General features: G+C 42.6%; 1 protein-coding gene across 2 annotated transcripts in view; it reads right to left on the bottom strand.

The window, feature by feature from the left end:
* sorl1 (sortilin-related receptor, L(DLR class) A repeats containing) overlaps window positions 1-23,175 on the bottom strand; it is a 244,381-nt gene that overhangs the window by 5,475 nt on the left and 215,731 nt on the right. Inside the window, exons 45-47 of one of the 2 annotated variants that reach the window (XM_072238121.1) lie at window positions 22,728-22,834; window positions 9,410-9,602; window positions 1,969-2,181 (exon numbers count right to left, since the gene is read on the bottom strand). In XM_072238121.1, the coding sequence (XP_072094222.1) occupies window positions 1,969-2,181; window positions 9,410-9,602; window positions 22,728-22,834 (513 nt within the window). The remainder of the gene's footprint in view (window positions 1-1,968; window positions 2,182-9,409; window positions 9,603-22,727; window positions 22,835-23,175) is intronic. The other variant, XM_072238122.1, reaches the window with a different exon arrangement.

Raw genomic sequence — 23,175 nt, 5'->3', positions numbered from 1 at the left:
TTAGTTTGTACTGGGCCTCACCCTGGCAGTGTAGAAGGCAGAGGATGAACAGATTTGTGTGGGAATGACAAGTATTGGGAGCTTGGGATATCCACTCAAATCAGTAGCACATTTTTTTGTAGTTTGCCTTATTTGTCATCTATTAATTAGGAATTTCCATTAATTCCTGTGGATTTGAGGTTTGACTTTTGAATTGATATTGGAGTCTTTTGGGAGTTGTGTTATATCATCCTACAGTGCAGTTATAATTTGAATTCAAGATAACTGGCCAAGATAAGTGGCAGACTTATGGAGAAGAGGTGTTATAAGCCCTGTCGCCCCTCTCTCATTATGGGCAATGTGAGATCGCTGGGTAATAAAATGGACTAGTTGATGGCGCTAGCCAGGAGTCACAGAACATTTCCGGAGTGCAGTGTTATGTGTTTTACTGAAACGTGGCTGCACGAGGACATGCCCGACCAAAACGTTTCCATAGAGGGCTTCCAGACCGTTCCGGCTGACCGGAAGTGCACTGAGAGTGGTAAGAGTAAAGCAGGGGGGCTTGCTGTGCTGGTTAACAACAGATGGTGCAATCCTGGTCATATTACAATCAAGGAACATGTTTGCAGCCCAGATATTGAACTTTTTGCTGTTGGACTCCAGCCATATTATTTGCCAAGGGAAATCTCACATGCAATTGTGGTTGTTGTGTACATCCCTCCCTCTGCCAACCCGACGTCAGCGTGTAACATCATTTACACCGTAGGGCACAGGAGTACATTCAGCCAGAGACTCATTCCACCGGAATGCGGCACTGAGCGGCATGGGAAGTCATTCCTGCCTGTGGCCATCAAACTTTGCAGCTCCTCCCTTGGAGGGTTGGACACCCTCGGCCAATGGGCTGGTCCTGGACTTATTTTCGTCTGGCATGGTTTACATATTATTATTTGATTGTTTGTGGTTTTTGTATTGCTATGTTTGTATTCTGTTCTTGGTTGGTGCAACTGTAACGAAACCTAATTTCTCTCTGGATCAATAAAGTATGTCTGTCTATCTATCTATCTATCAGTAGAACCTCATTTTATGGAATCATTAGTATTAGTTCACAACATGGCAACTGAACTCAAGTATTCCAGTGGCAGAATTCTGTAGCAATTAATAGATTACCCAAGACCTTGTTACTGTTAGCAAAATGAGTTGATTTAGGGGTGTAGCATCTAGCACACTAAATAACTATTACCAATCTTACATATTTAAAGAATGTTTACTTTAAAAATGAAACCATTAACTGATCATAGGATAACATGCACAATGCATAGGAGAAACTTAAAGAAAGCACACTTACGCCACAAGTGGTATACTGTCATCAGCAGAGTGTCTGTTCCAGGAATTTCTACACTGTCCATATTATTCTGGACACAGCACAAGAGAATATACTAAGGCTTGAAAACCTGCACCAACAGGCTCAAGAACAGCTGTTAAGACATTGAAATGGACCTCCTGTATGAAAAACACTTGATCTTTCACTCTACCTCATTGCAGCCCTTGGCTCTCATTTGTTTACCTGCACTGCACTTTCTCAGTTAATGGTAATTAACATTATATCCTGCATTCTGCTTTTGTCTTTTCCTTTATACTACATTGATTTATTATGTTTTGGAATGATCTATATGGATGGCATGCAGAACAAAGCTTTTCACTGTATTTCAGTACATGTGACAATAATAAACCATAATCTGGAAAGACACGGAAACTTCAGTAACAAAATAAATCATCTGTAATCTACATTAAAAAAAAAATTTGGAAAAAACTAGGTTGCGTTCTTCCAACTGAAAGGGGAGGCCGAGCATATGTTTGGCATCAGAATGCGTTCTTATTAGGAGTATAAATGCTTTATAAATTAATGACGATGAGAGCTTGACTACATTTTAGTATACCCATCACTTCAACCAGTAAAGGCTTTTGTATGCATGCAAAGCAAACTCTTACCTAGCTCATCACCTGAAGAAAACACAGCAGATCCTAATCGAGAATTATAGTGACTATTGGCAAAGGCTGTAAAGCTGTGCTGGAGCCTTCTGTGTCGGATAAATAACACAGCAAAGCCAATACCCAGCACCACAAGGAGCAAGAACATGACTGGGACTACGATGGCTGCTACATCCGTAGACTTGGGATTGTTAGAAGGTAATGGGTTTGCTGCTTGAGAGAAAACAAATAAACCAAAATTTAGTTAATATAATACTAAGACGAGAAAATCTGCAGACATTGGATATCCAAACAACACACCAAAAACGATGCAGGATCTCAGCAGGCCAGGCAGCATTTATGGAAAGAGTACAGTTGACGATTCAGGCTGAGACCAGATTCCTTAAGAAGAGTCTCAGCCTGAAGCGTCGACTGTTTACTCTTTTCCCATAGATGTTGCCTGGCCTGGCCTGTGCCTGTGCTGTTTATTTAATACTACTTCAATCAAGAGATAAAGAATTCCAAATACAGGCTGCTTACAGAACGTTAACAAAGTGGCCCATCAAAAATAGAACTGTTGCAAGGGCAACAGAAAATTCTGTAAATATACATGTCTATTACAATTAAAAGTGAAAGGTAAACCCACTGGCATTTCAGGGAGTAATACAATTGCTTAACCTTCAATTCTGACTTGCCAATCCATACCAAAATTTGTTTTGTATTCTGCACAAGGCTTTAAAGTTATTGCATGATGCTAGAAAAAGACCCTTTTCAAAAACCCCACTACAAATTTTCAGAAACATTTAGTTCCTCAATCTTGATCTTTCTTCCTATATGGTTGTTCTCGGATGTGTTTTTTTAAAATTTACTGTTACCCTGCTGTTCAAGCCTTTACTGATTTTTTCTATATGTCTGTATACAATCAGCATGTTTAAGCAGCTCTTCTTTAAATCAGAAAAAAATTGTAAATGAAAAACGGGAGTCATCAGCAAGCACTCAACCACAGGCATCTGAAACTTTAGTCACTAAACCTTGTGGCTTGACAATTCAATTTGGTGGTTCAAAATTCCATTAACTAATTACCTTAATCCAATTACCACCATCAAATAAAACTTTAAATGGGTTCTTGTTGTTCAAATTACTCCCCCATTTTAACAAAAGAAATGCTTCATATGCACAGCTTAATCTTACATTTTTACAAAATCAGTCACACTTGGTTACATGGGGCCTGTAGAATTTCTCAGATGGATCTCTAGATCCCATTATTACATGAAAAAAATCTTCCAAATTTTTCTCCAACTAGCATTAACTTCCTGTTGCACATTATTTATAACCCGTTCTATTTTTTTTCTGTGGCCATGTTACACTGGAAAGGTCTAAAAAGGAGTGGTCACTATTTTACAGCAGAAAATTGTTCTACTGTATACCATTTCCTCTTTGTGCTCATACTGATCCCTCATACACAGAGTACTACAGGGGATTTTTATTAAAAACATTTCCTTTTAACTTGGCATAGAAATTACTTAGCTCATCCTGGTTGTTAAACTTCTATATAACCCCTGAGTGAGGGGGAAGCATAGCAGATTTGTTGCATTGATAATTATAGCTCCTGGAAAATCATTCAAAGCAGGAGCATATAATCAATTACTTGTTCTTATCCATCCTCATTTTATTAGGGCAAATATCAATGGCTAGAGTTAGAGCTTTCGAGTGTTCAGCCATTTATCCTTGCATTTTAAGGTTAAAAATGGGAATGTTAGGTAATGATTTCTCAAAGTTCAGGTGCGAGCTGAAAAGTGGAAACAAACGCTTGCATTATGGTCTTGCAAGGTATTGAGGCAATAATAGTCTTCAAAAAGAGAGCCATCCTTGATATTCAATAACATTAGTCACAAAATCCCTCATCATTAATAACTTCAGGATTACCACTGACTAAAAGCTCTTCTAGACCAGCAACATAAATACCACAGCTAGCAAAGCAAGACAGAAAGGCTGGGTATACTGTCATGTATGATTAACACCAAGGCCTTTCCACCAACTGTAAGTCTAGAACATGACAGGCAGCATTTTAGAGTGCCTATATGAGAAAGGCTATAATAAAAAAAAAATCAAAATGCTTGACACCATCTAGGACAGAGTAACTGTTTTCATTGGTACCCAGTGCTAACCTGAACATTTAATTACTCCGTCATTGAAGAGTGGCTGCTATGTACCATCTACAAATTATGTTGCAGTTACTTGCTGAGGTTACCCTCAAACTCACAACCATTACTGGCAAGGACAGAAGTTTCAAGGGTATGGAAAAACCATCTGTAATTTGCATACCACCCTGACTTGGCAGTATCACTGTTCCTCCATACCCAACAGCACTGCGGGTGCACATTCACCAGCAGAACTACACCAGTTCATAGTGGCAGGTTACTATTTTGGCAAAGGCAAATAGGGATGCATAATAAATGTTGGCCTTGTTAGTAATACCAGATCCCAGCATTAAAGATGTACTTCAGTAAACCCTGGCTTGTGTGTTTGACAGTGTGCACAAGTTCAAGATGGAATCTGTAGCTAATCGGTGGCAATTGTCCAGTTTTGATGGAATTTTCCTTCTTCTCAATTCCTACACTATAAAGAAACAACATAGCATCTGAGATTGCAATGATTTCAATGAAGATTCTAGGCAAATGTCAGAGACCTTAAAACTTTGACAGAAGCCAAAATCTTAACCTCAAATTTCATTCCCAAGTCAGTCAAAGGAGTTCTGAAGGCAAGGCCTCTGCACTGCCAAACAAAGCCTGGTCCTCACTGTTCACTGAGCCCTCCACATCAAGCCTTGGTTAGTGCAGGCATACATGGTAGTGAGCTAAACCTGTCATGATCCAGCCTCACCACTACTTATGTCCTTATACGCAGGTAAATGGAACAAGATGCACTTTATTTCAATTCTCTTAAGACAAATTCTCTGGACCAAACTAAACTAATTTTTAATACTGTTCCCTACCCCCTGCACAGTTTTGAAGCCATAACCAGGGACTAATGACTATACTTGAAAAGTAGGAATTAATATCTTCAGTTGACTACAAATTAGAAACATAGAAAACCTACAGCACAATACAGACCCTTCGGCCCACAAATATGTGCAGAACATGTCCTTCCTGACAAAATTACCTAGGGTTAGCCACAGCCCTCTATTTTTCTGAGCTCCATGTACCTATCCAGAAGTCTCTTAAAACACCCTATCGTATCTGCCTCCACCACTGTCACCGGCAGTCCATTCCATGCATTCACCACTCTCTGTGTAAAAAAAAAAAACTTACCCCTGACATCTCCTCTGTACCTACTTCCAAGCACCTCGAAACTGTGCCCTCTCATGTTAGCTATTTCAGCCCTGGGAAAAAGCCTCTGACTATCCACACGATCAATGCCTCTCATCATCTTATATACCTCTATCAGGTCACCTCTCATTCTCTGTCGCTCCAAGGAGAAAAGTCTAAGTTCACTCAACCTATTCTCAAAAGGCGTGCTCCCCAATCCAGGCAACATCTTGTAAATCTCCTCTGCACACTTTCTATGGTTTCCACATCCTTCTGAAAGTGAGGCGATCCTATATAGCTGCAAAATTACCTCTCGGCTCCTAAACTCAGTCCTATGATTGATGAAGGCCAATGCACCATATGCTTTCTTAACCACAGAGGCAACCTGCGTAGCAGCTTTGAGTGTCCTATGGACTTGGACCCCAAGATCCCTCTAATCCTCCACACTGCCAAGAGTCTTATCATTAATACTACATTCTGTCATCATATTTGACCTACCAAAATGAATTACCTCACACTTATCTGGATTGAACTCCATCTGCCACTTCTCAGCCCTGTTTTGCATCCCATGTTCCGCTGTAACCTCTGACAGCCCTCCACACTATCCACAACACCTCCAACCTTTGTGTCATCAGCAAGTTTACTAACCCATCCCTCCACTTCTTCATCCAGGTCATTTATAAAAATCATGAAGAGTAGGGATCCCAGAACAGATCCCTGAGGCACACCACTGGTGACTGACCCCCATGCAGAATATGACCCGTCTACAACACTCTTTGCCTTCTGTGGGCAAGCCAGTTCTGGATCCACAAAGCAATGTCCCCTTGGATCCCATGCCTCCTTACTTTCTCAATAAGCCTTGCATGCGGTATCTTGTCAAATACCTTGCTGAAATCCATATACACTACATCTACTGCTCTACCATCAATGTGTTTAGTCACATCCTCAAAAAATTCAGTCGGGCTCTTAAGGCACGACCTGCCTTTCACAAAGCCATGCTGACTATTCCTGATCATATTATGCCTCTCAGGATCCTCTCCAACAACTTACCAACCACTGAAGTAAGACTCACTGGTCTATAATTTCCTGGGCTATCTCTACTCCCTTTCTTGAATAAGGGAGCAACATCCACAACCCTCCAATCTTCCGGAACCTCTCCCATCCCCATTGATGATGCAAAGATCATCGCCAGAGGCTCAGCAATCTCCTCCCTCGCCTCCCACAGTAGCCTGGGGTACATCTTGTTCAGTCCCGGAGACTTATCCAACTTGATGCTTTACAAAAGCTCCAGCACATCCTCTTTCTTAATATCTACATGTTCAAGCTTTTCAGTCCGCTGCAAGTCATCCCTACAATCGCCAAGATCCTTTTCCGTAGTGAAAACTGAAGCAAAGTATTCATTAAGTACCTCTGCTATCTCCTCCGGTTCCATACACACTTTTCCACTGTCACACTTGATTGGTCCTATTCTCTCACATCTTATCTTCTTGCTCTTCACATACTTGTAGAATGCTTTGGGGTTTTCCTTAATCCTGTCCGCCAAGGCCTTCTCATGGCCCCTTCTGGCTCTCCTAATTTCATTCTTAAGCTCCTTCCTGCTGGCCTTACAATCTTACAGATCTCTATCATTACCTAACTTTTTGAACCTTTTGTAAGCTCTTTTCTTCTTGACTAGATCTACAACAGCCTTTGTACACCACGGTTCCTGTACCTGACCATCCCTTCCCTGTCTCATTGGAACATACCTATCTATGCAGAACACCACACAAATATCCCCTGAACATTTGCCACATTTTTTCCATACATATCCCTGAGAACATCTGTTTCCAATTTATGCTTCCAAGTTCCTGCCTGATAGCTTCATATTTCCCCTTACTCCAATTAAACGCTTTCCTATCTATTCCTATCCCTCTCCAATGCTATGGGAAAGGAGATAAAATTGTGAACACTATCTCCAAAATGCTCTCCCACTGAGAGACCTGACGCCTGAACAGGTTCATTTCCCAATACCAGATCAAGTACAGCCTCTCCTCTTGTAGGCTTATTTACATATTGTGTCAAGAAACCTTCTTGAACACACCAAACAAACTCCACCATATCTAAACCCCTTGGTCCAGGGACATGCCAATCGATATTTGGGAAATTAAAATCTCCTACCACGACAACCCTGTTATTATTACACCTTTCCAGAATCTGTCTCCCTATCTGCTCCTCGATGTCCCTGTTACTATTGGGTGGTCTATAAAAACACCCAGTAGAATTATTGACCCCTTCCTGTTCCTAGCTTCTACCCACAGACACTCCGTAGACAATCTCTCCATGTCTTCCTCCTTTTCTGCAGCCGTGACACCAGCTCTGATCAACAGTGCTACGCCCCCACCTCTTTCGCATCCCTCCCTGTCCTTTCTGAAACATCTAAAACTTGGCACTCTAAGTAGCCATTCCTGCCCGAGCCATCCAAGTCTCTGTAATGGCCACAACATCACAGCTCCAAGTACTGATCCACGCTCTAAGCTCATCCACTTTGTCCATAATATTCCTTACATCTCAAACCATCAGTCTGAGTGCATCCCTTCTCTATCACCTGCCTATCCTCCCTCTCGCACTGTCTCCAGGCTTTCTCTATTTGTGAGCCAATTGCTCCTTTCTCCGTCTCTTCAGTTTGGTTCCCACCCCCCAGCAACCCTAGTTTAAACTTTCCCCAATAGCCTCAGCAAACCTCCCCGCCAGGATACTGGTCCCCCTGGGATTCAAGTGCAACCTGTCCTTTTTGTACAGGTCACTCCTGCCCCAAAGAGGTCCCAATGATCCAGAAATCTGAATCCCTGCCCCCTGCTCCAATCCCTCAACCACACATTCATCCTTCACCTCACTCTATTCCTATACTGACTGTCACGTAGCACAGGCAGTAATCCCGAGATGACTACCTCTGTGGTCCTGCTTTTCAATTTCCTTCTTAATTCCCTGTAGTCTGCTTTCAAGACTGCCTCCCTTTTCCTACCTATGTTGTTGGTACCAATATGTACCACGACCTCTGGTTGTTCACATTCTCACTTCAGGATATCGTGGACGCGATTAGAAACATCCTGGGCCCTGGCACCTGGGAGGCAAACTACCATCCGTGTTTCTTTCCTGCATCCACAGAATCGCCTGTCTGACCCTATAGAGTCCCCTATCACTGCTGCCATCCTCTTCCTTTCCCTACCCTTCTGAGCCACAGGGCCAGACTCTGTGCCAGAAGCGCAGTCACTGTTGCTTCCCCCAGGTAGGCAGTCTCCCCCAACAGTACTCAAGCAGGACTACTTATTGTCAAGGGGTATAGCCACAGGGGTACTCTCTAACCTCTGACTCCTGTCCTTCCCTCTCCTGACTGTTACCCACTTATCTGTCTCCACAGGCCTCGGTGTGACTACCTGCCTATAGCTCCTCTCTATCACCTCCTCACTCTCCCTGACCAGACCAAGGTCATCGAGCTGCATCTCCAGTTCCCCAACACGGTCCCTAAGGAGTTGCAGTTCACGCACCTGGCGCAGATGTGGCCGTCCGGGAGGCTGAGAGTCTCCCGGACTTCCCACATCTGGCACAGAGCACAGAACACTGGCCTCTTTGTCTGTAATCTACAGTTAACCTGCCTCGCCTCAACCCGCCATCACCTAAGCCCCGTTGAGCCAAAGCCTTCCTACTCTATCTCCCTCTACTCCATTGCCTGCCTCTCCTATAAAGGTGTCTTCTTTTAAAATCTTCTTGCTGTTCTCAATGGCTGACATCCACACGCTTGCGCAGTCGTGCCCCGATCAAACCTCTGAAGAAATCAATAAACTGAACTGGTCTGTGTCTTCAAAGCAGAATGAAAAGAAATAGAATTTGTCCAAAGCAAATAAAAGATTTCGGAAAAAACAAATCTTTGGTGTTCACATCTTATATCTTATGAGCTGGTGTAACTTATGCACGATATTACTCTGATGATACAGGAACAATAGCGTAATTAACTATTATTTGATGTGATCATAAAGCAGAATAACAATACAGGCAGCAATTACAATAGTCTTGTCATTGCCAAGTCTTCTGTTAACTGCCTAGTAAACCCCCATCCTTCAGGCCTACTACAAAATATTCATGTCTGTGTACTGATTAGCAAACTTTCTTGACCTCACCATTGCCAAGTTCATCATAGAGCAGGGAAGCAGGTTCACCACAAATCTTTCCATTGTACAAGCATCTGGCTTGTACCGTAAAAGTGTAGTTGTGGCCAGTCTTCAGATCAGAAATCTTGAAGATGTTTTCTGTTGTATTCCCAAGACACACTGTTGTATTAGTCGTATGATCATACATGTGGATCTCATAACCCTGGGTCAAACAAAGGACAATGTATTAGGTTTTTGCAGTTTTCCCCCTCCATTTCATTTGGTGCCATCCATCAGTGGATTCTGCAATTCATAGGACAACATATCATTATGTGAAAATCAACATACAAAACATGCAAACAGAAGTGAAGCCCTCTGAAGCCGTAAAGCAAATTGAACACAAGCAGAAGAATTGCTGCAGCAGATACTTCAAATTGTTAACTTAAACCAGAAATTAAGATTTTAATCCCTGAACAGGTGAGAACCAGAATGAAAAATGTACCCCATTCAAGGGTAGACAAAATATCAACTATCTTGAGACAAATTAGGGTAGATCAGGGCTTGAGAAGGCATTCCCTGTGGGAGACTAATGCAGAAATTGCAGGGGCCCTAACAGAGATATTTAGAATGCCCTTACCCAAGGGCAAATTGCTGGAGGATTGGAGGATAGCTAATGTTGATGCATTGTTCAAGAAAGCCTCCAAGAAAAAGCCGGGAAATTATAGGCCAGTGAGCATGTTACTGGAATGTATTCTTAGGGGCCATGTATACAAGTATTTGGATAGATAGGGACTGATTAGATAGTCAACATGGCTTCGTACGTGGTAGGTTGTATCTAACCAATTTTATAAAGTCTTTTGAGCAGTTTACCAGGAAAGTTGAAGTAGTTAAGGCGGTGGGTGTTGTCTACATGGATTTTAGCAAAGCCTATGACAAGGTCCCATGTGGGAGGCTGTTCAAGAAGGTTCAGTCTCTCAGCATTCAAGATGAGGTAGTAAATTGGATTAGACATTGGCTTTGGGGGAGAAGCCAGCGTGGTAAGCAGATGGTTGCCTCTCTGACTGGAAGTCAGCGAGTAGTGGAGTGCCACGGGGATTACCACTGGGTCCGTTGATGTTTGCATCTATATCAACAATCTGGATGATAATGTGGTTAACTGGATCTGCAAATTTGCAGATGACACCAAGATTGGGGTGTAGTGGACAGTGAGAAAGACTATCAAAGCTTGCAGCAGGATCTGTACCAGCTGGAAAAATGGGCTGAAAAATAACAGATGGGATTTAATACAGACAAGTGTGACATGTTGTATTTTGGGAGGGAAAAACAGGGTGTAGTACTTACATGGTGAGCAAAAGGGCACTGAGGAGTGTGTTAGATCAGAGGGATCTGGGAATACAGGTACATAATTTCTTGAAAGTGGTGTCACAGGTAGATAGGGTCATAAAGAGAACTTTTGGCACATTGGCCTTCATAAATCAAAGTATTGAGTACAAGAGTAGGGACGTTATGTTGAAATTATACAAGATGTTGGTGAAGCCTAATTTGGAAAATTGTACGAAATTTTGGTCACCTACCTTCAGGAAAGATGTCAATAAGATTGTAGGAGTACAGAGAAAATTTACAAGGATGTCGCCAGGACTAATGACCCGAATTATAGGGAAAGGCTGTAGAGGATAGTACTTTATTCCCTGGAGTATAGGAGAATGAGGCAGATTTGATAGAGGTAAACAAAATTATGAAGGGTACAGATGGGGTAAATGCAAGCAGGTTTTTCCCACTGAGGTTGGGTGACACTTGAACTGGAAGTAATAGGTTAAGGGTGAAAGGTGAAATGTTTAAGGAGTACATGAGGGGGAACATCTTCACTCAGGGTGGTGAGAGTGTGGAACAGAAGTGCTGAGAGCTGCCTGCAGAAGTGGTGGATGCGGGTTTAATATCAACATTTAAAAGAAAATTGGATAGCTACATGAATGAGAGAGGTACAGAGGACTGTGGTCTGGGTGCAGGTTGATGGGACTAGGCAGATTAATAGTTTGGTACAGACTAGATGGGTCTACTTCTGTGCTGTAGCGTTCTGTGATTCCATGATGCATGTGGTACATCAGGTACTTCTATTCAATGCATATTTGCATATCAATATAATCATCACTAACACCAATTTAAGATAAGAAATGCATCTCTCACACACACACTTTTTTCCATGTGCATAGTGACATTTCTCTCCACTTATACGATTTAGTTTGTCCATATACAGTGCCGATAAGTAGTATTCACCACCCCCCCCCCACCCCCCGGAAATTTTCATGTTTTATTGTTTTACAACATTGAACCACAGTAGATTTAATTTGATTTATTTTTTTTTAAAACACTGATCAACAGAAAAAGACTCTTTCGTGTCAAAATGAAAACTGATCTCTACAATTACAAACATAAAACACAAAATAATTGATTGCATGAGTATTCACCCCCTTTAATATGGGAGGCCAAATCATCTCTGGTGCAGCCAATTGGTTTTAGAAGCCACATAATTAGTTAAGGTGTCCTAGCTCTATATAAACCTGTGTGCAATGAAGGTGTTTCAATGGATTGTAGTAAAAATACTCCTGTATCTGGAAGGTCCAAGTGCTGGTGAGTCAGTATCCTGGCAAAAACTACACCATGAAGACAAAAGAACACTCCAAGCAATTCCACAAAAAGGTTATTGAAAAGCACAAGTCAAGAAAAGGATATAAGAAAATTTCCAAGTCACTGAATATCCCTTGGAGTACAGTTAAGTCAATCATCAAGAAATGGAAAGAATATGGCACAGCTGCAAATCTGCCTAAAGTCGGCAGTCCTCAAAAACTGAGTGACCATTTAAGAAGGGGACAAGTGAGGGAGGCCACCAAGAGACCCATGACAACTCTGGAGGAGTTACAAGCTTCAGTGACTGAGATGAGAGAGACTCCACATACATGTTGCCTGGGTGCTTCACCAGTCCCAGCTTTCTGGGAGAGTGGCAAAGAGAAAGATACTTGGAAAAAAAACTCACATGAAATCTCGGCTAGAGTTTGCCGGAAGGCATGTGGGAGACTCTGAAGTCAGCTGGAAGGTTCTATGGTCTGATGAAACAAAAATTGAGCTTTTTGACCATCAGACTAAAAACACAAACACCGCACATCAAAATCACACCATCCTTACCGTGAAGCATGGTGGTGGCTGTATCATGCTGTGGGGATGCTTCATTGCAGCAGGCCCTGGAAGGCTTGTGAAGGTACAGGGTAAAATGAATGCAGCAAAATACAGGGAAATCCTGCAAGAGAACTGCAACGTGGGAGAAGACTTGTTTTCCAGCAAGACAATTACTCTCAAGCATAAAGCCAAAGCTACACAGGAATGGCTTAAAAACAAAGTTGATGTCCTGGAGTGGTCAAGTCAGAGTCCAGACCTGAATCCAATTGAGAATTTGTGGCTGGACTTGAAGAGGGCTGCTCACTCACAATCCCCATGCAATCTGACAGAGCTTGAGCAGTTTTGTGAAGAAGATGTGGAGAAAAATAGCAGTGTCCAGATATACAAAGCTGATAGAGACCTATCCATGCAGACTCAAGGCTGCAATTGCTGCCAAGGGTTCAATCTATTAAATACTGACTTGAAGGGGGTGAGTTATTATGCAACCAATAATTTTGTGTTTACTAACTGTAACAAATTTGGACCAATTCGTAGAAATTTGTTTTCGCTTTAACACAAAAGAGGATTTTCTGCTGATCAGTGTCAAAAAAGCCAAAATAAATGCACTGCTTCAATATTGTAAAACAATAAAACATGAAAACATTCCAGAATGTGTTTTAATGGAAAATATGAAAATGGTCAAATAACCAGTCACACTGATCAATTTCAATCAATTATGTCAACAATTTGCATGGTTATAGCCAATAAAAACAAGTCAATGTATAAAGATATTATTTTTGGTAATAGTATATAAAGATAATATATTTGGGTAATGTAGTCCAATGAATTCTGGAATGAGAGTCAAAAACTGCAAAGTTGACAGATTCAACTACCGCCAACCCCCCATCCCCACCACCCTCAATGTATGCCTAGTAGGCTTATATAGTTACACTACATTGAGAAACATGTCCCTTTCTTTTATTCCTCTTACTGCCTTCTCTCTTCTCTTCCCCCACCCAGCTCACGTTGAAAAAGCTCTTCACATGAATTTCTCTCAAACTGAAAAACAGATGATTCATTTATATCACCGGTGTTCTCATGCCAGACCAAATTGATTTAATGATCACCAGGAAGGAGTGGCAGATCACTCAATTAGCCATTACACTCTCCACATTCATTCTCTGCTTAAGCATCAACGAAAGCAGGGAGAAGCTCGTCTTCTAAAGTATTGCTAACTCTGAAACTTATTAAATCTTCTAAAATAAAAAGGTATCCAACTTAACTCACAGGAGCTGTAAACAAGAAACACTTCCTCAAAGCAGCTTTCATTTACATATCCAGAATATTATTATTCATAAAAGAGAAACTAAGTATACCAAATTCCACTTAATCATCATAAAGGAACAAATGGCATCCAGGGAATGCTTATTTTTCCAACAGGGATACAAGAGCCTGACCCATTCAATTTGTATGTAATTCACTGAAGCATTCAAGTTATCAGCTAACTAAACCAAGTGATGGCAACTGTTTAGCTAGCATAAAAAGCACCTGAAGAGCTCTAATCGTTTCAAAGTTTTCAGTCTCCTTAAGATGACCTTGTTCAAAACAGTAAACTTTGTATGAACACACAAAATTATTTTTTAATAACTATAAATGACGCAGAGACTCAGCATGTCAGGCAGTGCTTATATTACCTGACCTCCCAAGTAACATTCTTTGTTATATTTCAGATTTCCAGCATCCACAGACTTTTGCTTTTTAAACAACTCTGTACCTTGATCTTCCCTGCCTGGCCTGCTATGCTCACCAGCAACTTTGATGTGTGTTGCTTAAACTTCCAGCATCTGCAGAATTCCTCGTGTTTACGTCTTTAAATTCACTACTGCGAAGCCTCTTCCGTGATGCCTACACTGAAGAAGTTTAAATCTTCTCTTCGACGGGAGTTCAGTGAAACCATCTCTCACTCCTCCCCTTCGGCTCTTCAACTTTTCGACCACATTTTGACTCAGACTCGCTATCACAGCCATATATCCTTTCTTGGAATGTGCCTCCGCCGCCAACTTACTCCAGTTGGCTTTAGGATTCGTTTCCGAGCCTCTCAATTTGGACCTTCTGAGGATCCCAGGTACTCACATTTTATTGACTCTGCCTCTCGTCGCTTCTCCCGTCAAGCTCTGAAGGCGACTCTCTCCGCCATGAGGAGGTATTTGGTGTCCCTATCCCAGACCCTTCCACACCTTCGGGACACTTTCTTCGCCGTCTGTAATGGACCTGCTCGTTATTTCATCCTCCGTCGGATCCATGTCTGCAATCGCCGTTTTTTTTGACTTTGTCATGTTAGGCAAAGATCACGAGATCTTACATCTTACATCTGCAAACCCCAGAGCCTGCTGGCCCTGACGCTAGCAGACATGAAACTTCAGATTGCAACCACTGCCATTGATCTCGCCGGCTCCAACACCTCAGGGCATATTCAAAACCCGGACTCCAGCAACAACCATGGACACCTTCAAAGCGATTGCGCAACCACCAACTGCAACTCCAGCCTTGAACTCCAGGCTGGGTCTTTATGTGCTGCTGTTGTGACTCCCGTTTCCCCTTCCCCCACCAATACTCTGCAACCCCGTCTCCTTCAGATCCCATCGTCAGCTCCTGGGCCCTCAGAGGCTCCATCGTCCTCTCACCCCAACCTTCAACTGTCGGAGGCAGAACGCTCTGTCCTCAGTAAGGGCCTCACCTTTGTCCCCCTTCGCCCACACCTCAGCGAGTTCCGTGTTCGCCATGATGCGGAACTCTTCTTCCGCCGGCTTCGTCTCCGAGCCTACTTCTTCAGCAAGGACTCTTCCACCCTCACCAATGACCCCTTCTCCCATCTTCAACCCTCCTCCTCTTCATGGACACCCTGCTCTGGTCTTCTGCCTGCTCTGGATCTCTTTATTGCTAACTGCCGACGGGACACAAACAGTCTCGACTTCACCGCACCTTGTTCCCATTCCAAGCTCACTCCTTCCGAACACTCTGCTCTCCATTCCCTCCGCACTAATCCTAACCTTACTATTAAACCCGTCTCAATAAGGGGGGTGCTGTTGCAGTCTGGCGTGATGACTTCTACCTTGCTGAGGCACAGCGACAACTCGTGGATACCTCCTCTTATTTACCCCTCAATCATGACCCCACTAAGGAGCACCAGGCCATTGTCTCCCACACCATCACCGACTTTATCCATTCAGGGGATCTCCCATCCACTGCTACCAACCTTATAGTTCCCACACCTCACACTTCCCGTTTCTACCTCCTACCCAAGATCCACAAACCTGCCTGTCCTGGCAGACCTACTGTCTCAGCTTGCTCCTGCCCCACCGAACTCATTTCTGCATACCTTGACACGGTTTTATTCCCCCCTTGTTCAATCCCTTCCTACCTATGTTCGTGACACTTCTCACGCTCCTAAACTTTTCGATGATTTTAAGTTCCCTGGCTCCCACCACTTTATTTTCACCATGGATGTCCAGTCCCTATATACTTCCATCCCCCATCAGGAAGGTCTCAAAGCTCTCCGCTTCTTTTTGGATTCCAGACCTAATCAGTTCCCCTCTACCACCACTCTGCTCCGTCTAGCAGAATTAGTCCTTACTCTTAATAATTTCTCCTTTGGCTCCTCCCACTTCCTCCAAACTAAAGGTGTAGCTATGGGCACCCGTATGGGTCCTGTCTTTTTGTTGGGTTTGTGGAACAATCTATGTTCCAAACCTATTCTGGTATCTGTCCCCCACTTTTCCTTCGCTACATTGACGACTGCATTGGCGCTGCTTCCTGCACGCATGCTGAGCTCGTCGACTTCATTAACTTTGCCTCCAACTTTCACCCTGCCCTCAAGTTTACCTGGTCCAATTCCGACACCTCCCTCCCCTTTCTAGATCTTTCTGTCTCTATCTCTGGAGACAGCTTATCTACTGATGTCTACTATAAACCTACTGACTCTTACAGCTATCTGGACTATTTCTCTTCTCACCCTGTCTCTTGTAAAAATGCCATCCCCTTCTCGCAATTCCTCCGTCTCTGCTGCATCTGCTCTCAGGATGAGGCTTTTCATTCCAGGACGAGGGAGGTGTCCTCCTTTTTTAAAGAAAGGGGCTTCCCTTCCTCCACCATCAACTCTGCTCTCAAACACATCTCCCCCATTTCACGCACATCTGCTCTCATTCCATCCTCCCGTCACCCCACTAGGAATAGGGTTACCCTGGTCCTCACCTACCACCCCACCAGCCTCCGGGTCCAACATATTATTCTCCGTAACTTCCGCTACCTTCAATGGGATCCCACCACTAAGCACATCTTTCCCTCCTCCCCCCCCACTTTCCGCAGGGATCGCTCCCTGCGCGACTCCCTTGTCCATTTGTCCCCCCCATCCCTCCCCACTGATCTCCCTCCTGGCACTTTTCCTTGTAAGCCGAACAAATGCTATACATGCCCTTACACTTCCTCCCTTACCACCATTTAGGGCCCCAAACAGTCCTTCCAGGTGAGGCGACACTTCACCTGTGAGTCGGCTGGGGTGATATACTGTGTCCAGTGCTCCCGATGCGGCCTCCTATATATTGGCGAGACCCGACGCAGACTGGGAGATCATTTTGCTGAACACCTACACTCTGTCCGCCAGAGAAAGCAGGATCTCCCAGTGGCCACACATTTTAATTCCACATCCCATTACCATTCTGATATGTCTATCCATGGCCTCCTCTACTGTAAAGATGAAGCCACACTCAGGTTGGAGGAACAACACCTTATATTCCGTCTGGGTAGCCTCCAACCTGATGGCATGAACATTGACTTCTCTAACTTCGGCTAATGCCCCACCTCCCCCTCGTACCCCATCCGTTATTTATTTATATACACACATTCTTTCTCTCTCTCTCTCCTTTTTCTCTCACTATACCCCTTGCCCATCCTCCGGGTTCCCCCTCCCCCTTTTCTTTCTCCAGGCCTCCTGTCCCATGATCCTCTCATATTCCATTTACCAATCACCTGTCCAGCTCTTGGCTCCATCCCTGCCCCTCCTGTCTTCTCCTATCATTTTGGTTCTCCCCCTCCCACTTTCAAATCTCTTACTAGCTCTTCTTTCAGTTAGCCCTGACGAAGGGTCTCGGCCTGAAACGTTGACTGTACCTCTTCCTAGAGATGCTGCCTGGCCTACTGCGTTCACCAGCAACTTTGATGTGTGTTGCTTGGTCTTCCCCATACCATTTTATTCCAAATCTTTAGCTACTTCTTGAATAATATTTGGTAGGATCCTTCTTCTGCCCAAGAACATACTTATTAAACAAAGTTTTTTCTACTTTTAAGCAGTTTCCATCCATTATAGTTCAAATTAACTCCCACTTTGTCACTTTGAAAAATATTTTCTGGAAATGTAACATCCACAGTATTTCTTCTGACCATAAACTCTTAAGAGTCAGAGTCAGAGAAATACAGCACAGAAAAAGGCTCTTCGGCCCATCTTGTCCACACAAAAACCATTTAAACTGCCTACTCCATGTACTTATCCAAACTCCTCTTAAACATTGAAATCGAGCTCGTATGGACGACTTGTGCTGACAGTTCATTCCACACTCACGGCCCTCTGAGTGAAGTTTTCCCTTAAACATCTCACCTTTCACCCTTAACCTATGACCTCTGGTTGTAATCCCACACAACCTCAGTGGAAAAAGCCTGCTTGCATTTACCTCTATACCCCTCAATTTTGTATACCCCTCATAAATTTCCTCTCAATGTTCTAAAGAATACAATCCTAACCTTATTCAATCTTTCCTTACAACTCAGGTCCTGCTTGTAAATTTTCTCTGTACTCTTTCAATCTTGTTTACATTTTTCCTATAGGTAGGTGACCAAAACTGCACACAATACTCCAAATCAGGGCTCACCAACATGTTGTACAACTTGAACATCCCATCTCCTGTACTCAGTACTTTGATTTAAAAAGGCCAATATGCCAAAAGCTTTTTTTTTATGCCCTATCTGCCTGTGACACCACTTTCAACGAATTATGGAACTGTATTCCCAGGTCCCCTTGTTCTACCACACTCTTATTTCCTCAAAGAATTTCATGGGTCAGAAGTAATTTGTTTCTTCTTGAACCGAGATCACATCCCACATCTTCCATATCCAAGGATGTCTGGAGATTCAATTGGTAATAAAGATACTCAAACAACTTGCCAACTGTTGCTTAATGAGGTTCTGTTGTACATATGGCAACTAACCCACAGCAACTATTCCCATCTCTATGGGAAAATCCCAGCCATCATCGCATCACCTCTCTACTGTAATTAGAATAGCCATCCTTTTAGTTGCACAGAAATCTGTGTACAGAAAAAAATGAAAATTAGTTTTTTTATTCAAACAAAATATAATACTGTAGTCATGCAGCACAGAAACAGGCTCTACAGCCCAACTAGTCCATGCCGACCAACATGTCTCATTCAAGCTAATCCCATTTGCCAGCATTTGGCCTATGGCCTTCTAAACGTCTCTAATCCATACGTCTGTCCAACTGTCTTTTAAAAGTAGTTATACTTGCTACAACCACTTCCTCATTCCACACAGATGCGACCTTTTGGGTAAAAAAAAAAAGCTGCCCTTCAAGTTCCTATTAAATTGTTGGCACATATACCACCTTTTGGGTAAAAAAAAAAGAGTTGCCCCTTAAATTCCTATTAAATTGTTCCCCTCTCATCCTAAGCCTATCCCCAATCCTGGGAAAAACACTGAGTGTATTCAACCAAATTATGTCCCCCATGATTTTACACACCTCGATCAGATAAGCTCTCGTCTCCTGTGCTCTAAGGAATAAAGTTCAAAGTAAATTTATTATCAAAGGATGCATTGTAACCATATACCATCTTGAGCTTTTTGCAGGCTATTACAGGAAAATAAAGAAATGAGATAGAATCTACGTAAAATTATAAATAACAGACTGACGCACAACCAATGTGTACAAGTAGACAAATTGTGTAAACAATTAAAAAAACATAATTCTGAGTTGTAGCGTCTGAAAGTGAGTCTATAAGGTGTGGAAGTAGTAGAGCATTAAGGTGAATGAAATTATCCATGCTGGCTCAGGAGCTGAATTGAAGGGTAATAACTGTTTCTAAAAGTCCTAATCTGTCCAACTATAACTCAATCCTTTAAGTCCTGGCAACATCCTTGCAAGTTGTTTCTGCACTCTTTATGGTTTAATGATATCTTTCCTGTAGCTGAGCAATTAAAACTGAAAACAATACTCCAAATGCGCTCTCATGTGTGCCCCGTTTGACCCCAAGCAACTTGCTCCAAATGTTAGACTTAATGCCGTGGTTTAAAGGGGCCAGTGTACTAAAAGCCTTTTTCACCACCCTGTCTACCTACATCTCCACTATAAGTGAACCACGTGCTCATACTACAACAGTCCCAGCACCCTAACATTCACTATGAAAATCCTATCTGGATTAGACTTTACCCTAAATTACAGCACCTTGCACTTAACCAAATTAAACTTAGTTTTCCCATTCCTTGGCCCACTTACATAACCAATCAAGAGCTCACTATAATTTTTGATAATCTTCTTCAACGTCCACTATATCACCTATTTTAGTGTCAGCTGTAAATGTACATTCTTATCCAAATCATTGATAGAGATGGCAAACAACAATGGGTGCAGCATTGACCCAAGGCACACCAGAAGGCACTGGTATTCAGTTTAAGAAACAGCCTTCTACCATCACCCTCTGCTTTCTACCAACAAGTTAATTGTGTATTCAATTAGTCAGCTCTCCCTGGATTTCATTAAAAAAATCCTAATGAACCCTGTACAAACTACATTTATTGCCCTGCCCTCAACATGGACATCTCATCAAAACAAAAAAACAACTCAATCAAGCTCATAAGCAAATGCTTTGAGAGGCTGGTCAAGGACTACATCTGCAGCTTGCTACCACCCACACTGGACCCCCTACAATTCGCCTACCGACACAACTGATGGACAGATGACGCAATAGCCACAGCTCTACACACCGTTCTTAAACACCTGGAGAAGGATGCTTATGTGAGAATGCTGTTCTTGGACTACAGTTCAGCATTCAACACCACAATTCCCTCCAGGCTCGACAAGAAGCTCAGAGACCTCGCCCTTCACCCTGCCTTGTGTAGCTGGATCCTGGACTTCCTGTCAGATTGCCGGCAGGTGGCAAGGGTGGGCTCCCTCACATCTGCCCCTCTGTCCCTTAACACAGGTGCCTGCAGGGCTGTGTCCTAAGCCCCCTCCTTTACTCCCTGTATACTCATGACTATGTCGCCACCCACAGCTCCAACTTGCTAATTAAATTTGCTGACGATACTACATTGATTGGCCTAATCTCAAATAATAATGAGGCAGCCAACAGAGAAGTCATCACCCTGACACAATGGTGTCAAGAAAAAAAAAACCTCTCCCTCAGTGTCACAAAAACAAAGAAGCTGCTTATGGATTACAGGAGGAATGGAGACAGGCTAATCCCTATTGATATCAATGGATCTGGGGTTGAGAGGGTGAACAGCTTTAAGTTCCTCAGCATACCGAAGATTTCACGTGGTCTGTACATACTGGCTGTGTGGTAGAAAAAGCACAATAGCGCCTCTTTAACGTCAGATAGTTGAAGTAATTTGGTATGGGCCCCCAAATCCTGAGAATTTTCTATTGGGGTATAATTGAGAGCATCCAGACTGGCTGCATCACTTCCTGGTATGGGAACTGTACTTCCCTCAATTGCAAGACTCTGCAGAGAGTGGTGCGGACGGCCCAGTGCATCTGTAGACATGAACTTCCCACTATTCAGGACATTTACAAAGACAGATATGTAAAAAGGGCCCGAAGGATCATTGGAGACACAAGTCACCTCAACCACAAACTTCCAGCTGCTGCCATCTGGGAAACGGTACCGCAGCATAAAAGCCAGGACCAACAGGCTCCGGGACAGCTTCTTCCACCAGGCCATCAGACTGATTAATTCATGCTGATACAACTGTATTTCTATGTTATATTGACTGCCCTATTGTACATTTATTCTAAGTTACTATAAATTGCACATTTAGACAGACACATAACCTAAAGATTTTTACTCATGTATATGAAGGATGCAAGTAACCAATTCAATGACACAATATTCCATGCGCAAAGCCATGCTGACTCCATCCACATTTCCAGATTGACATACATCCTTTCCCTCAGAATCCTCTCCAGTAACTTAAGTACTACAGATAATAGACTTATTGGTCTATGGTTCCCAGGATTTTCTTAATGGTCCTTCATAAATCAAGGGACAACATTCACAACCTCCATTCTACAGGCACCTTACCCATGGCTAATGATGATACAAATATCTCAGCCAGGACCCCACGATTTTTGCTCTAACCTCCCAGATTTCTTGGAATTACATGAACAGGCTCTGGTGATCTGCCTACCATTAATCATTTTAAGATATCCAGCACCTCAACTGTAATGTGGACTTTCCCCAAGACCACACCATTTACTTTTCCTCAAACCAAAATCTTCACATCTTTCTCCATATTAAAATCAGAAGAGAAATACTCATTAAGGACTTTGCCCATCTTCTGTAGCTCCACACAAAATATATCCCCTTTGGTCTTTGAGGGGTCTGTTCTCTCTTAAATTACTCTATTCCACTTAATCTCTTTCCATTCCTCTTAGTCTTCTTTGTCAAAAGAGGAATGAGAATAAACCTCTTGGCTTATCCAAACTCATTTCATGTAATGGTCCAATAGCTAATACAGATTTTCCACTGAAGTATGAACTGAAATGGCAGAGGGAAATTCAACTGCTTCCTTCACTCTTACCAAGTTACAATGTCATATTATGAGAGGAGTGGAGGAATTGCCCCTTTTATTCAGAAACGAGCAAGTAGAAATATTATAGTAACAGTGCAGAATAGTGTAACTATTACAAAATAGCTACAATTCCTGTAACGTTCAATTGTCAGTGTGTATAAACCTAAATTAATTTGGGTGAGAATATCCATGATTTATAAACTGCAATCCAAAAAAGTTTTAAGATTAGCTTTCTTAATTTTTGGCTTATTCTACTGGACAATTTAATGCTAACTGACTTGAAATAAAATTGGAGTCAGTTCAAAATAAATAACTGCAACTTTTGATCATGTTTTACACTTACCCTGCTGTCATTAAAGCTCCGTTCTTTTAATCTGAGGTTCTTCCAGAACAGCAGGATGTGGTCTTTCTCTGGTATGATTTTCAGTGACTCTGGTGCCGACAGAGGGACTGCCACAAGAGAACAAAATGAAAATATGGACACAATGAGATATTCAAACTATCAAAAAAACCGTAACACCACCATCTGCCTCCAGCAACCCTCCTAACAGACAGAGCTCATTGTTCAGTGCATTCCAGATACATTCTTCACAACGTATCTGGCCCTAAGCAAAGGTCTTGGTCAACTTCTTCAGATCATTGTCACCATTCCTGTGGCACAAAAGCATGAAGAAAATTCAAAAATATATTGATGCATTTTCAAATCATTTGGCATATTATGAACACTGGCTCTGGGATATCAGGATAGTTGAAGGTGGTCAATGGCTCAAAATAGTTTTGCATGCAAATAT

The sequence above is a fragment of the Mobula birostris genome, chromosome 20 (assembly GCF_030028105.1).
Source record: "Mobula birostris isolate sMobBir1 chromosome 20, sMobBir1.hap1, whole genome shotgun sequence".
Classification (NCBI taxonomy): domain Eukaryota; kingdom Metazoa; phylum Chordata; class Chondrichthyes; order Myliobatiformes; family Myliobatidae; genus Mobula; species Mobula birostris.
This window is presented reverse-complemented; position numbering and strand designations above follow the sequence as displayed.